This window comes from Rhineura floridana, chromosome 5 (genome assembly GCF_030035675.1).
Source record: "Rhineura floridana isolate rRhiFlo1 chromosome 5, rRhiFlo1.hap2, whole genome shotgun sequence".
NCBI lineage: Eukaryota > Metazoa > Chordata > Lepidosauria > Squamata > Rhineuridae > Rhineura > Rhineura floridana.
Genome location: NC_084484.1, coordinates 80,986,099 through 80,999,684, shown reverse-complemented (window position 1 = coordinate 80,999,684; position 13,586 = coordinate 80,986,099). Strand labels below are relative to the sequence as shown.

General features: G+C 38.0%; 1 protein-coding gene across 3 annotated transcripts in view; it reads right to left on the bottom strand.

Moving 5' to 3' along the window:
* Window positions 1-7,160: 7,160 nt before the first annotated feature.
* The window catches only part of PDK3 (pyruvate dehydrogenase kinase 3), a 44,459-nt gene continuing 38,033 nt past the window's right edge, over window positions 7,161-13,586 (bottom strand). For all 3 annotated transcript variants that reach the window (XM_061627338.1, XM_061627336.1, XM_061627337.1), the window contains 4 exons: window positions 12,808-12,909; window positions 11,916-12,026; window positions 8,809-8,922; window positions 7,161-8,013 (listed from right to left, as the gene is read on the bottom strand). In XM_061627338.1, coding sequence (XP_061483322.1) covers window positions 7,870-8,013; window positions 8,809-8,922; window positions 11,916-12,026; window positions 12,808-12,909 — 471 coding nt within the window. In that variant the 3' untranslated portion in view covers window positions 7,161-7,869. The remainder of the gene's footprint in view (window positions 8,014-8,808; window positions 8,923-11,915; window positions 12,027-12,807; window positions 12,910-13,586) is intronic.

Genomic DNA, 13,586 nt, shown 5'->3' with positions numbered 1-13,586 from the left:
TTTACTTTCATGCCCTTTGGTTTGCACAGGATGGTGGTAACCTTCCAGGACCTCACGGATAGAGTTTTGCGGCCAGTGCAAGATTATGCAGCCACATATATAGATGAGATTGTCATTTACAGCCAAACCTGGCCAGAACATCTTTGCCATCTTCGGAGGGTTCTGGCCACCTTGAGGCAAGCAGGTTTAACAGCTAACCCAGTCAAGTACACTGTAGCTCAGTCACAGTGCAGTACTTAGGATTCATCGTGGAGAATGGCAGGGTGCGACTGTACCGGCCAAAGTAGAAGCAGTCAGCCAGTGGCAGCTACCCTGCACATAAAAAAAGTCCAACAACTTTTGGGTCTGACAGGTTATTATCGACAGCTCATTCTGCATTTTGCCACCTTTGCTGCACCCCTCCCTCACGGATATGGTTAAAAAGACAGTCCAGAAATATTTGATGGTCAGCCCTGGCTGAGTGGGCCTTCCAAATCCTGAAGTGACAGTTATGTACCACCCCAGTACTACACAACACTGACTTCCAGCAGCCTTTCATGTTTCAGATGCCTCAGATGCAAGATTAGCAGTTTTGTCTCAGGGACAAGGGGATGATGAATGGCCCATACTATACCTGAGCCGCCAGCTGGCTTTCCGTGAGCAATGCTATTCTACCATTGAAAGGGAGGCCCCGGCAGTCAGCCGGGATGTTAAAGCTTTCAAACAGTACATGTGGGGGACTCCCTTTGGTCACAGACCATGCACCCTTACAGTGACTCCAACCTCCATTTGACCCAATGGTAACCTTTTGCCTTCTCCATCCATCACTGCAACCTTTTGCCTTCTCCATCCATCACTGCAAGGGCAAGGATCATGCTAATGTGGATTTTTTTCTCTCTCAACAGGGTCCTTGGACAGGGGATCAGTGGGGCGATCCCCTCTTGGTGGGGGGGACATGTGAGAGACCATCACGGGCTGCCCCATTGCCCCCTTCAATCCTGTGTGGATGCAGGATCAGGTTTCCGGTCATGAACTGGCCCAGGAAGGGTTGGGAGACAAGCCAAATGAAGAACAGGTGGGGAGAAACCCAGCTGTGGGTATGAAGCCTTCAGAAGTGCACATAAGAGAAAGTCTGAATGAAGCTGAGGGGGTCTTCAGCCTGAGAAGGCACTGTCAAAGATCTTGAGGGTCTGGAAGGCTACACGATGAGGATTGAGGCCTCAGGACCCTCACTGGAGAAATGTGGAGTGATATAACTGCCTGTCCCCAATAAAATATAAGAAGCCAAGCTGCCTTGGGGTTGTGATTTCCCCATCCCTCAGCAAGAGAGACTCATGCCATGGAAACTGGGCCTTTTGATGTTCTCCTACCCATGGACGCCCAACAGTAAACTATTTCTTATTTGCTGCTCTGGTTTCAGTACACTCCTGCTCCAGCTCTGGCACAGGTTTTACTTTTAGTATTTTTCATTTTGTAGCAGTTCCTGTATTTTGGTAAGCATTCTTTACTTTAGAATATCTATTATTTTTATTTGTAAAAATAATAAAGAAATGTTTTAAATAAAAAAATATCAAGCTAACCTCTTACAGCTTTATTTTATTATTATTTATATACTGTTCATAGCATTTGAAGTAATAAGTGCTTGGTAACATTTCCTCAAAAGTAAAACTGTGTTCCAATGATTTTTACCTAGCACAAATGACATCAAAGTAGAAACTGAAAAAGCAGCATACTATACAGCTAACTGAAGGAGCATCGTTTTTGCAGTTAGTACCCAAACAACTTGTAGAACCTTGGAAAAAAGGTTATAGACACTTGCTTTTTGCAACCCTAGCTCACTGAAGCTAATACAGTAAAAAAGCACAGCCCCTTAGGTTCAGCATGACCCACCCCCCACTCAACATTCTGGGTGACCGCCCAGCTTACCTTCCACTGAGACTGGCCCTGTCTTCTCCTTACCCTAGAACAGCCTCTCCCAACCAGTGTGCCTCCAGATGTTGTTGGACCACAACACCCATCTTCCTGACCATTGGCAATGCTGGCTGAGGCTGATGGGAGTTGTGGTCCAACAACATCTGGAAGCACACTGGTTGGGAAAGGCTGCCCTAGAAGCACCTGTCTTAACCAAGTTCATTCACATGGTAACAAATTTATTTTGGGACTGTTTCTGATAAAGTATTTTTATGTATTAAATGTATATCCCACCCTTCCTCCCAAAGGAGGTCAGGGCAGCAAACACAACCAATAAAACAAAGCATCTAAAAACAATTCCAATACAAATGCAGACTGGAAAAGAGGAAGGTCTTCAGTAAGCACTGAAAAGACAAGAGACATCAAATATTTAACAGGAGGGAATTCCAAAAGGTAGGTGTTGTAACACCTGTATTGTAGGAACAGACCTCCTGATGTCTGCAAGAGACCCTCCTGCAGAACACAGTGATCAATTGTATATAGAAGGGGTGAGATGATTAAAAAAAAACTTGGGTAGATACCAGAGTGGAAAATATGTATTCCTTCAATTATAAAGGGTGAGCATACTTCTCTTACAAAATATATAAAACAACTTACACATGCACCTTTCATGACATACATAATTGGTAATTTAGTATTGTGGCCCCTGACTAGCAGATGTCTCACAAACAGCCACCCTCATTTTCTTTAACTATGAGGCATTTGTCCCAACAAGCTTCAGATATATAGGTCAAATTCATGCAGTATTTTGAAATTTATATGTATAATCTATGTGAACCGTCCTGATCTTAAAAGTTTACTTGGAAGTCCCTGTTTTTAATTCATTAGCTTCAAATCAAATGCACGTATTGTTGCAGCCAAAAAAATTCCACAAAGAAGTGACAAAGGATCTCATTTTAATTTTTTTTATTGCACAGTGAAAGAGAAAACAGGGAAGCATGTTTACAATGAAAAATTGTATACCATAGATCTAAAATTCTAACACAAGTTAGAAGCGATTAAGAACACATCTGCTTAGAACCCCTTGAAAAGTCTATTTCCTCCTTTAATACTGTAACTACACAATCATTCATATGAACTTCCCTTATGCAGTCAGAACATTGGTCCATCTAGCTCAGTTATTTATTTATTACATTTATATACTGCCCCATAGCCAAAGTTCTCTGGGGGGTTTACAAACATTAAATACAGTTGTATCTAATCTGACTGGCAGTGGCTTTCCAAGGTAAGGAGATATTTTGCAGTACTATTACCTGCAACGTTTGTAGCTGGAGATTCCACCGACTGAACCCAGGACCTTCTGCATGCAGCGTATACATGTTGAACTATGCTCTTATTTCTCTCATGTTAAACCATTGCTTCCAACTTTTCAAGCCATCCTTTCTGAATAAATATGCAGCAAATTGTTTTTCTTCTCTGAGCCTGGTTCTAATAAAACTAAAGCTATTTAAGTGGCTATTTATGCAACAATCCTCAAATGACTTCACCACAAGGTCACTGCATTAAAGCAAACTTGACCTTAGTGCAATAGGCCTACTCCAGAATTAAGGGGTTTATAAATAGAAGTCAACCCTGATTACTATGGGATAGATAACTTACAAATTGTGCACTTGGGAGACCAGTTTCAGCTGGGAAGGCAGTGATGGAAGGAATTTTAAGATACCTTTAAATCCTAGGTTCTCAAATGGGGGGGGGATGAGACCTCCAAAGGGGGAGGTTCCAAGACACATTAGTTAAGATTTGGCACTGCAATTATTTCTGCCTGTAAGGAAGAAATATAACAACGCTAATGAAACAGACTATAAATAAGCATGACAATCCCACAGCATCCAGACTGCTTCTTTTGGCAGCTGAAGCTTAGTGTTCCAACCACTGGTGTCTCTGTCCCATTGTCTTAAGCCAAATAGGGGACAAATTAAATTCAGGAAGCACTACTGCTTTGTTCTAACATTTCTCTGTGTTTTAGGGGGTTGAAAATATGTTATATTCCACGTCTGAATTAGTGCCCCAGTACAGTCTTGTATGTGGAAAGAAGGCTGCCCAATGCACATACACACTGTGTATGATCTCAGTATGTTCACATAAGAGCGGACTAGTGTTCCATTAGGAAGCAGAAAGAAGAATAATTTTAGAAGGTGGGGCAGAGTTTTGGGAATACTGCCCAAAGGAACCTTTCCTATCAACTTTTTGTAACATCTGTGAAAAGAGTCAGTCCAGCAACTTTCAAGGCCATTGTATCTAAATAATTTTAAGTAAATTGAAAGGCAAGCAATGAAAACAATGTATCAAGACATAAGTATCCCTGACAAAATTGCATACATCATACAAAGAAACTGCAGGAGAGAACCACTTTTATTGCTTACCTCACTGGTGTAATTTCAACTTTAAGGCAGCCTTAGTTACTTAACTGTTAGCAATAAAATGGGCACAATATTTATCTTCTAATATTAAAAAAACATACAACAGTATCTAAGTTATTTTGTAGTTGTTTTAACTATATGTTCTACCATGTGTCTTTTAAACAGCTGTGGCACAGCTCAATTCGAAAGTTGGTACTAAATTAATCTTAATCATTTGTTAAACAGTTCAGGAAAGAAAAAAAATACATGCGTGTTTAAATCCCCTAGAGACAATAGCTTTTCTTCCTTCACAGGAGACGTACAAAACCTCTGCACAAGGTTTCTTTACAGTGAATAGAGTCAAATATTCTTCACAGCAAAGGTTTAAGTTCAGGAAGAGAATACTTCCTTAAAACTGATAATAAAGCCATCAGTATGTTTGTGGCTTCTAAAAGGAATTTGACATTAGCCTTTGCTGCTGGGGGCAAGATCCAGTGTCTGGGTCTGAGCAGTGACAGAGAAGCAACTCACAGGTCTCCTGAGCCAAGGGCCCCAGACATAATCTCTGATGCACCATTGTGCAAATATATATGCGACATCAGGATAAAGAAGCAGAACCCATTAGATGGGATCCAATAGGTCTTTTTGGCCCTGTAATCAAGAGACAGATGATGCAGCACTGTATAGGTCAGAGGTTTAAAAGGAATGGTCTACCCAGGACTTTCATACAGCCCACATATCAGGGAGAGGACACAGTGGTAATAAGGATGATACAAACCACTGCTTGAGCCACTGCTACTTTGTCACACTGTTTACTTAAAACGTGTGCTTTGTGAACAATGTGATGTGTAAAAAAAATATTATTATTGCTTGGTGCTTTGGAAATGTTTACAATGTCTGACTCTTAAAGGTGCCATAAGACTCTTCACTGATTTTGCTTCAACAGACTAAAACAGCTACCTCTTCATGTTTGTGATGAAGTTGTGCAATAGAAAGTTCACATGCTACCTCTTTAGAACATTGTCTTTGCCCACCTGCCCCCACCCCCACTTTGGATAGAATTAGGCATGGCCAGCCCAGATGTGTCAGATAAGTCCATGCCTCTTTTTCCCCCAACTTATGGCCCTGCTTTCAATTTTTTTAATGTAACAAGCAGCCCTGGAAGGCTGTGATCAGGAGCAAAAGAGCAGTAGGGGAAGAAGGAACCTTTAGTCTTACTGTGAATTTCCTTTCCTATTTGTTCTAGGAGGAGGAAAAGGTGGGAAGAGAAGCAACCAGGGCAACTTCTAGTGGACAAACAGCACAGGGAAAAGTGTCTACACCTGTCAAATCCCTCCAATACTTTTTTCATATATATGGAACACAGAACTTGGCATCATTTCTAATTTGGCCCTGCATTATTCTCTAGTGAATACAATTCTCCTAAAGATAAAAATAATGTACGTACACTGAAACTGCACTATATAGACAGGAAATTAGTGTGATGAAACTTTGTCATAGCAGCAAAGTTAGGCCAGGTTGTACAGTTTGAACTACATCTTATCGATACCAAACTCTGTAAGTATAAACCTAACCCAAACCATACTGAGGCACTAAATCAAGAACATGTAATCTGTTCTTTATCTAACCATCGCATTCTAAGTGGCTAGTATTTTAAAATACTGAGCATCAAGCAGAAATAGAAACACCTAAGGTTAATCTAACTGTATCCACCAAACTTCTATTCATGTTCTGTCCAAGTTAAAGGCAAAAAAAGAAACAATTTGTTGATGGAAAATCCTGCCCATCTCATTGTTAGATTCAGGTACCATGATATGATGACTTCCCAAGAAGAGTGGCAGTCTTTACACACTAATAAATTAGGAGTTCTAGATGCTGGTCGTATTTGTATACAGTTATTATATTTTGTCATTCTACCAGTTTGATCACCATCCTAAAACTGATTTCCCTTTAATTAAATTATGTCACTGAGAGTGCATGAGAATTCATGTATGAGAATTCATTTTTTCAGTTTAAAGATTGAATGTGTTGCTCTGAAAGACATATATGTAGATGTGATCACTGCAAACATTCATAAACATGTTTAAAATTCATGCATATAAAAGCCACCAATAAAAGGATGTGCAAACTCAGTAAGTTTAAAAAACAATGCTTTCACATGTCTGTTGGAATTAGGGCATTCAGATTTAGTTGCTAATAAATGCATCCTACTGTGTTTGAGTAAAGAACGGTATAGAAGCTTTTACAAACTACTTGGAAATCTATCATGCCTTTCTCTTCGTCTACCTTACAGACCAAACTGCATTTAATTAGAAATTTTGTTCATAGTCTCTTACTGTCAAAGCAATTTACATAAAAATACAATACACGGACAGCGAGGAATGTGTTTTGGTGTTCTGATGCCCTCGCTCCCACTCTACCTTTGCTCCTGTGAAAAGATGTTGCTAGAACTCTTGCTTCCTAAGTCATACTCTCTTTAGAGCCATAATATCAGATGCAGTAATTGACAATAACTCATTCAAGCAACTCTTCAGATTTCAGCATGAGGCCTTTTTGTTTCCCCTTACTTTTAAAAAAACACCTTTCCTTCTTGGAAGAAACTATTTTTTAAAGACAGCTATTTCAGTGTTTCAAACGTTTAGTCCATTAATGTTTCACATTATTTTTGCAATCCTCTTGCCAATTATTTAGTTTTAATATTAAATGGGTTTGAAATGACCAAATTTTAAAGTCAGTCCCCTTATATTACTAACTGGCTGGATTCTTGGCATGCTTTCCTAAAACAAAGTATGCTTGATGTGATGAATCCCACACTCCAAATTAATTCTCTCTTCTAAGTCAGTAGAAATTCTTTCAGATATACAAAACTGATGAATGTGTTATTGTTCTTTATTACTTTTGGTTTACTAAGAGAAACATTTTGCAAACCCATAACTTAAAAAAAAAACCCACTTCAGGATAGCTACTGCAAAGTGAAAATTTCAGTGCCTTATAAGAAAGTATGGTAAACACTGAAGAAATGAGCTTTTAGAATTGTGGAAAGAATAGCTTTAAAGCACAGTAATGTTTAGAAGAACTAAGCACGTATGCTGATGTTAGTGGTAAGACCAGAAAAGCTCCCATAGTTTTTTTTTAAATGAAGGGTTACACTATATCATATAAAAATGCAGCAATGTGAATTTAAGCACACATTCAGCTACAGTAGAATATGTCTGTTACAATATATTGCTGTGTAAATAAGGAGTCAAAACAATTTCACAGATTCTTACTGATCTTTAAAAAATAGTACCCTTTTACTATACAATTGTATAATCTAACTGCAGTCACAGTGCAACCCCTTTTGTCACTTGTGACTCAACTAACCAAGCATGTTTTGGCAAAGTTGTTAGAATAACACACACCAAAAATGCATGATGTCAGTCTTTTAAAATGCCCTCTGTTCTTGCTATTTCAGTCCCATAACAGATCTTTCTAGGGAAACAATTGACTAGTGTGGATTACAGGATTTTGGAATTTGGAACAAAGGAGAGACTCGTTTCTGAATGCAAGTGTCACCACCAAGATAGAAAACATTGGTGAGTTATCGATTTGCTTTATATTTGGAAGCATCCCTGGGTTCGCTGCTAGGGTTGCTCCAGTCATCAGCTTCTGGAGTGGTCTTGTAATGCCGCCAGGCTGACTTATTAAAAACTGGCAATCTTTCAAATGATTCACTGGAAAGAGCCTAAAGAAAGGGAATAGTAGAAACAAGATCAGGCTTCAGATCCCCACAAAAGCAACATACAATGAGAACATTCTGATTATAGAAATGGATTGCTGTATTTAATTGAAGAAAGAGTGTATAAGCTTGAGACACATTGGAACTTACTCTTTATTCTCATTAATTTGTTTTTCTAGCCACTGAGGTATGTGGATATGGATTTATTTTCTTCTGCCATACATAATAAGCCTATTATATAATATTTTATACTGAATTCCTTTAAGCTGCTGACCTAGGTGGGCAACAGTCTGATTCAAGCCTGTCACGAAAGACATACGAGGAGGAAAAATCTGCTTCAGGTATGCAATGTTCCATTATCTGTTAGCTGGGGCTACCGTTTGCGATGCTAGTGCTTCCAGTAGGAAACATTTTGCTACCTGCCTAGGAGTTAGCAGAAAGATTAGACAAAGGAGTTTAACAAAGCAAAGGACAAGCGAACTTTGCTACAAAAAAGGTACTGCAGTTCCAGTTTCAAAGGTCTAACACTTATCTAGGAAAATGTTCAAAGAATGGTGAAGAAATCTTTAGTTTCATGATTTATGACACACCAAGAGCAACACACATCTTTCCTAATGCTGGATAGTGCAAGACCTATTTTGTTAAACTAAAGTCCTATTTATGACTTCTAATACAAAAACTTAAGCATCAGTACAGGAGCTGAGTCCTTAGCTAGTTGTGAGGCTTTTACAATCATGGGGCAGCCGGAGTAACTACAGCTTACTTATATAGCATTCCTTATAAAGAAGTCAAGGTAGTTACCTTCAAATAAATTACAGCATCAGTACCCACACCTTCCATTGAGTAGAGTTTGAGATCTCCTTGAAAGTATCTAGCATAAAGACGCGAGATTGGCAGACCATACCCATAGCCAGCCTAAAGAAGAAATCAATAGTGTGAGAGTTAAAAATCAGTTACACTTACAGAATGCCTTCACCAGAATACCTCTCTTTGGACTCTCGGAATTGAGAACGACATCGCTCTCTGAATGCTGTCTATCAAACAGCATGAAGGAGCAAAGGATTTGCTGTAGAGGGCCCTACTCTATGCCATCTGTCGCCATGTTTCACTGGAGAGTGAATACCTTTTTTATTTCTGTAACACATTTCCAGGTTGTTATGATGGACATCCTTTAATCTCTGCTGGCTTTAAATATGATTACTTTATTGCAGCTTTCATTTGTCATTTTAAAATTTTTATTTATTTATTTATTACATTTATATACCGCCCCATAGTCGAAGCTCTCTGGGCGGTTTACAGCAATTAAAAACATTAAAAACAAATATACAAATTTAAAAACACATTTTTTAAAAAACAATCTAAAATGTGGTTGTACAGAAAGGCAACCAAAAACAGAGTGAGTGTTCGTGTTTTTTCCTTTCAAAGTTTAGATAGCTTACTAGCATTAAAGGTTTCAGGCCATAAAAACATTTTTTTGAATGTGGAAGAGAGAGAAAAATCACAATAGTACGAAACTATTTTTGACAACATGCACAAATGAACAACAAATCAGATTGCAGAGGCTTTAGAAGGAAGTAGATTTTGTTGTGCTCACAAGGATGCAGTTACATTAGCAGAACTGACAGTGATCTACAAGCCATCCAAGCAAGTTGATAATCTTTCAGAAGTCTCTACAGTGGCAGTTAGTGCTGAAATATCCCAGTAACTGCTCAGTGGTGCTGAGATTCTGATGGTAGTTTATTACTTGGGATTGTTATTCACAGCAGTCTCTACACATAGGAGATGTGAAAAAAGCAGGAGCTGGAACTGCATCCTTCAGTTAGTTTACTTTACTAGATCAATTATTGTTGATAGCTTGAAGCAATGAAAGAAAGAAGTTGTAGAGAAAATAAGGCTTGCAATTTTGTCAACAGAAAAAGTATTACTAGATGTTTAGAATCCTAACTGTGCTCCAAGTATGTCTGATAGAACACAATGCCTTTCGAATAAACAAAAAATGGCCACCATATAGACTACTTGCAAGGGAACTAAAGCAATTATTCTCAAAGGATTCTTTTCTCATAGCATGGTCTCCAAGGCAACTGGGACATGGCCACCTCATGACCTAAAACTATGCGTATATCACAGAGGTGTTCCCAAAAAGGACAATTATTTCTTTATTAAAGTTCCTTCTCCCATCCTTAGGCTTGAAGTCAGAGCTGCTTAATAAAATGGTTTTTGAAGCAACCCTAGTCTAAGTCATTCAACTGCACACAAACCTGACAGGCCTTTTAATATGGCTCTGTCTTGATTCTACTACAGAAAGAGAATTGTATCTTACTTGCTTAGTAAAACTCCATAATAGAGTAAAAGCCCTATCCGTGTAGATTTCCAACTTAATAATGTATTTGTTTATACACCACAATTTTATTTTTTAAATTTTATTTACATTTATTACAAAGCCAACCTACCATTCTTCAGGTGGCACACATGATTCTCTCCCCCTACCTCACATGCCCAGCTTGATTTTTTTCTCACAACAACCCTAAGAGTTTTGCTTGGCTACAAAAGAGTGACTGACCCAAGATCGCATAGGAGCAACATGGATATATATTTTTTAAAAAATAGGTTGGCTTTAAGCATAGAACCCAAACAAGGTGGCTTACAGAATAAAAAGAAAGATACCAAAACAATGACAATTGATTAATAAAAGTCAAAACACCCATTCGAGCAATAAATATTAAAATCCAATACAAAACTAGAGCAAAAAGCCATCCAATAAAACAGGAGTTGCAGTCTTTTGGGGCCAATGGGCACATTTAGAATACTGAGATATTTGAATCTGGGACTCCCTAGTCTAAGCTCAGCATTCCAACCATTATAACACACTGGATCTCTCCATTGCTTTAATGTTTTATCTATAAAAACATCAGACCCATTCACAGGAAAAAGGAAAATAGACATGAGCAGAGGGCAAAAATACATGCATGTATATGAAACAAAAACTTAAATACTCTCCCTGATATTTTCATCAGTATTCTGTAATGTTCCCAACAATCACCAGGCTTTCCCCCTCTGAATTCCATCTATTACTGTGTGTCTTCTTGTATTTCTCACCTTGTGAGCCAACTTCAGTGTCTTTTATGGACAGAAATATTTTTAACCAGTAAAAAAATAGGGAAGAATATCACATGGTTTTGCCTTCTACAGTGTACTAAGTTCTGCTCCATCTCCCAGCAAATACCACAGTCAAGGAAAGAGTTCACGAAACCAGGATTCCCTGGATCATACCCAAAATGTAATATCTATACAGCATTATTAAAGAGAGGGAAAGGATGGAAATACATAACCAAATACTTAAGCAGGCAAGTAATATAAGGCTAAGGTCCAGTCCAGCAGTGTTCCCACTGGGAGCATGCTAGATGTTCAAATGCTTCCTCCACCCACCACAGGAATATTTAAAGCCCTCTTCATGGTTGAACACTAACCAGATTGCCTTTGCAACCAGAGTAATGAACCAGTGACTGAAATGGGTTTCCAAATGGTGATCAGGAAGACAATCCTGGTTAGCTTTCCCTCTGTGTTCAAAGCCACCCCACTACTAATCTATAAACTTTTGACAAGTTATACAAATTTCGCTTTTTCCATACGAAACATCTAGTATACAGTATATGAAATCATACAATATATCAAACAAGCTTTCATAAATATTCTGCATGTCATAGATTAAACTATTTTAATTAGTCATCAATATTATTTAATCAAGGCTCTACTACAAATATATTATGTCACTTGTAATGAAAGAAGGATTTGTGTTTACTTATTATGAACTGTTGTTCCTAGACAAGGGTTGTGTCAGGAAAAGGCAAAAATAGACTGAGGCTATAAGAAACATTGCTGGGAACATTAGCCTATAGAACAGGACTTACCAAAGGTACAGCTCTTGATGGCTCCAAACTAGGCCTGGGGGCAGTTGAATACATATAGTTAAATAGACGGTCTATTTTTCTGAGTGGCACGCCACCACCTTTATCACTTATCTATAGAACAAAATCAAAGTTTCATTTAGACAAAATGCTCTCCAAAGATCTGACAGTTTATAGTATTAGGAATAGAGAAGCAATTATTTAACACTTGCATAAATGAACACTTGCATAACTTTCCTTTTCAAAGGGCTCCTGCTGGGAGGAAGGGCGGGATATAAATCAAATAAATAAATAAACAACAACACAAACAAACAAAGGAAAGGATGTCTGTCTATAAGCAGTATTCATCATGTGACCTATGAATCACCATCAAATCACTACAGATATACAGAATAGAGCTCTAGGGCTCAAAGCAAACTCAGGATAAGCTATTCCAAATCTTAAAGGTTAGATCTTCCATGCATTCTACTATACAAAAATCAAGTTTCCTTAGATTAAGAAACATTCCCGATTACAGAGCTGGAAGCATAGATCAGGAATGAACAAGATGGCCCATGTAAGGGGTGCTTGCTCAATTCATGGAATAGCTCAAAGTTACAAGGAAATGGAAAAGTTACTCAGAACTTCTAGTCAGAAGGACAGCGGGGATGGGGTGGAGATTCCTCTCCAAGAGAACCTTTTTAAAGAGCCTACTTTATTCACTATCTCCAACCTGAGTCATTATCATAGTTGATATTCTCTTCCTCATTATTTGAACTAGCCCATTGACAATCAAGTCCCAAACCCAGCAAACAAATACACATATGGTTGTGTGTTCTTATCCCATTTCCACATAAAACTGTTTTTTCAAGATGTTGTAGCAGACATTCAAGATGTTATTTGGCAAGTTATTTACCTTTATTGATAGATCTTCTTTACCCAAAGTGACTAAGGTTTTAACTGATGGATAGCTTTCACATTTACCCTCATGTAACTCCACTGTAGCTCGCATTGAGTTCTGAAAACGAAAAATAAATGTTAACATTTTCAAAGCTTTTAGTTAACAGTATCAACAATATTAGAGCATTTACAAGTCTCTGATCACCACTATTTATTATATATATATATACTGCCCCAGAGCTGAAGCTCTCTTGTCAGTTTACAACAATTAAAAACATTAAAAACAAATATACAAATTTTAAAAAACATTTTTTTAAAAAGCAATTTAAAAAGCAATTTTAAATTTCTTTACTGTAAAAGATGACTGTATGAACTCGCCTAAAATATATACATAGGATTAATAAAAATAAAATTAAAAAAAGAACTTGAGAAATGGTTTTATACTTTGGTTACTTGTGGTATGATCTCCAGTACACAAACAAAACATGGGCTTCCTTGATCAGGGCAACGTGAGCTGTTGGTCCATGTATGAACAGGGCTGCCCCAACATGGCACTGAATGAAGAAATCTATATTGTTAAGCCCCGAAATACCCACAGAGCTTTGCAATGTGTGTTTTTATTGGATATTTTAATTTTAGCTCAACAGATTAATGTAAAATGTAGATCGTAACTATTTCTACAAAGTGATAAAAACTAGAATGTTTGCTTGGTACTAGAAACTGTTAAACCTTTTGCCTGATCGCATTATACACTAATACAATCATACATCCTAGCAATGTGAAAGAAACAGAACA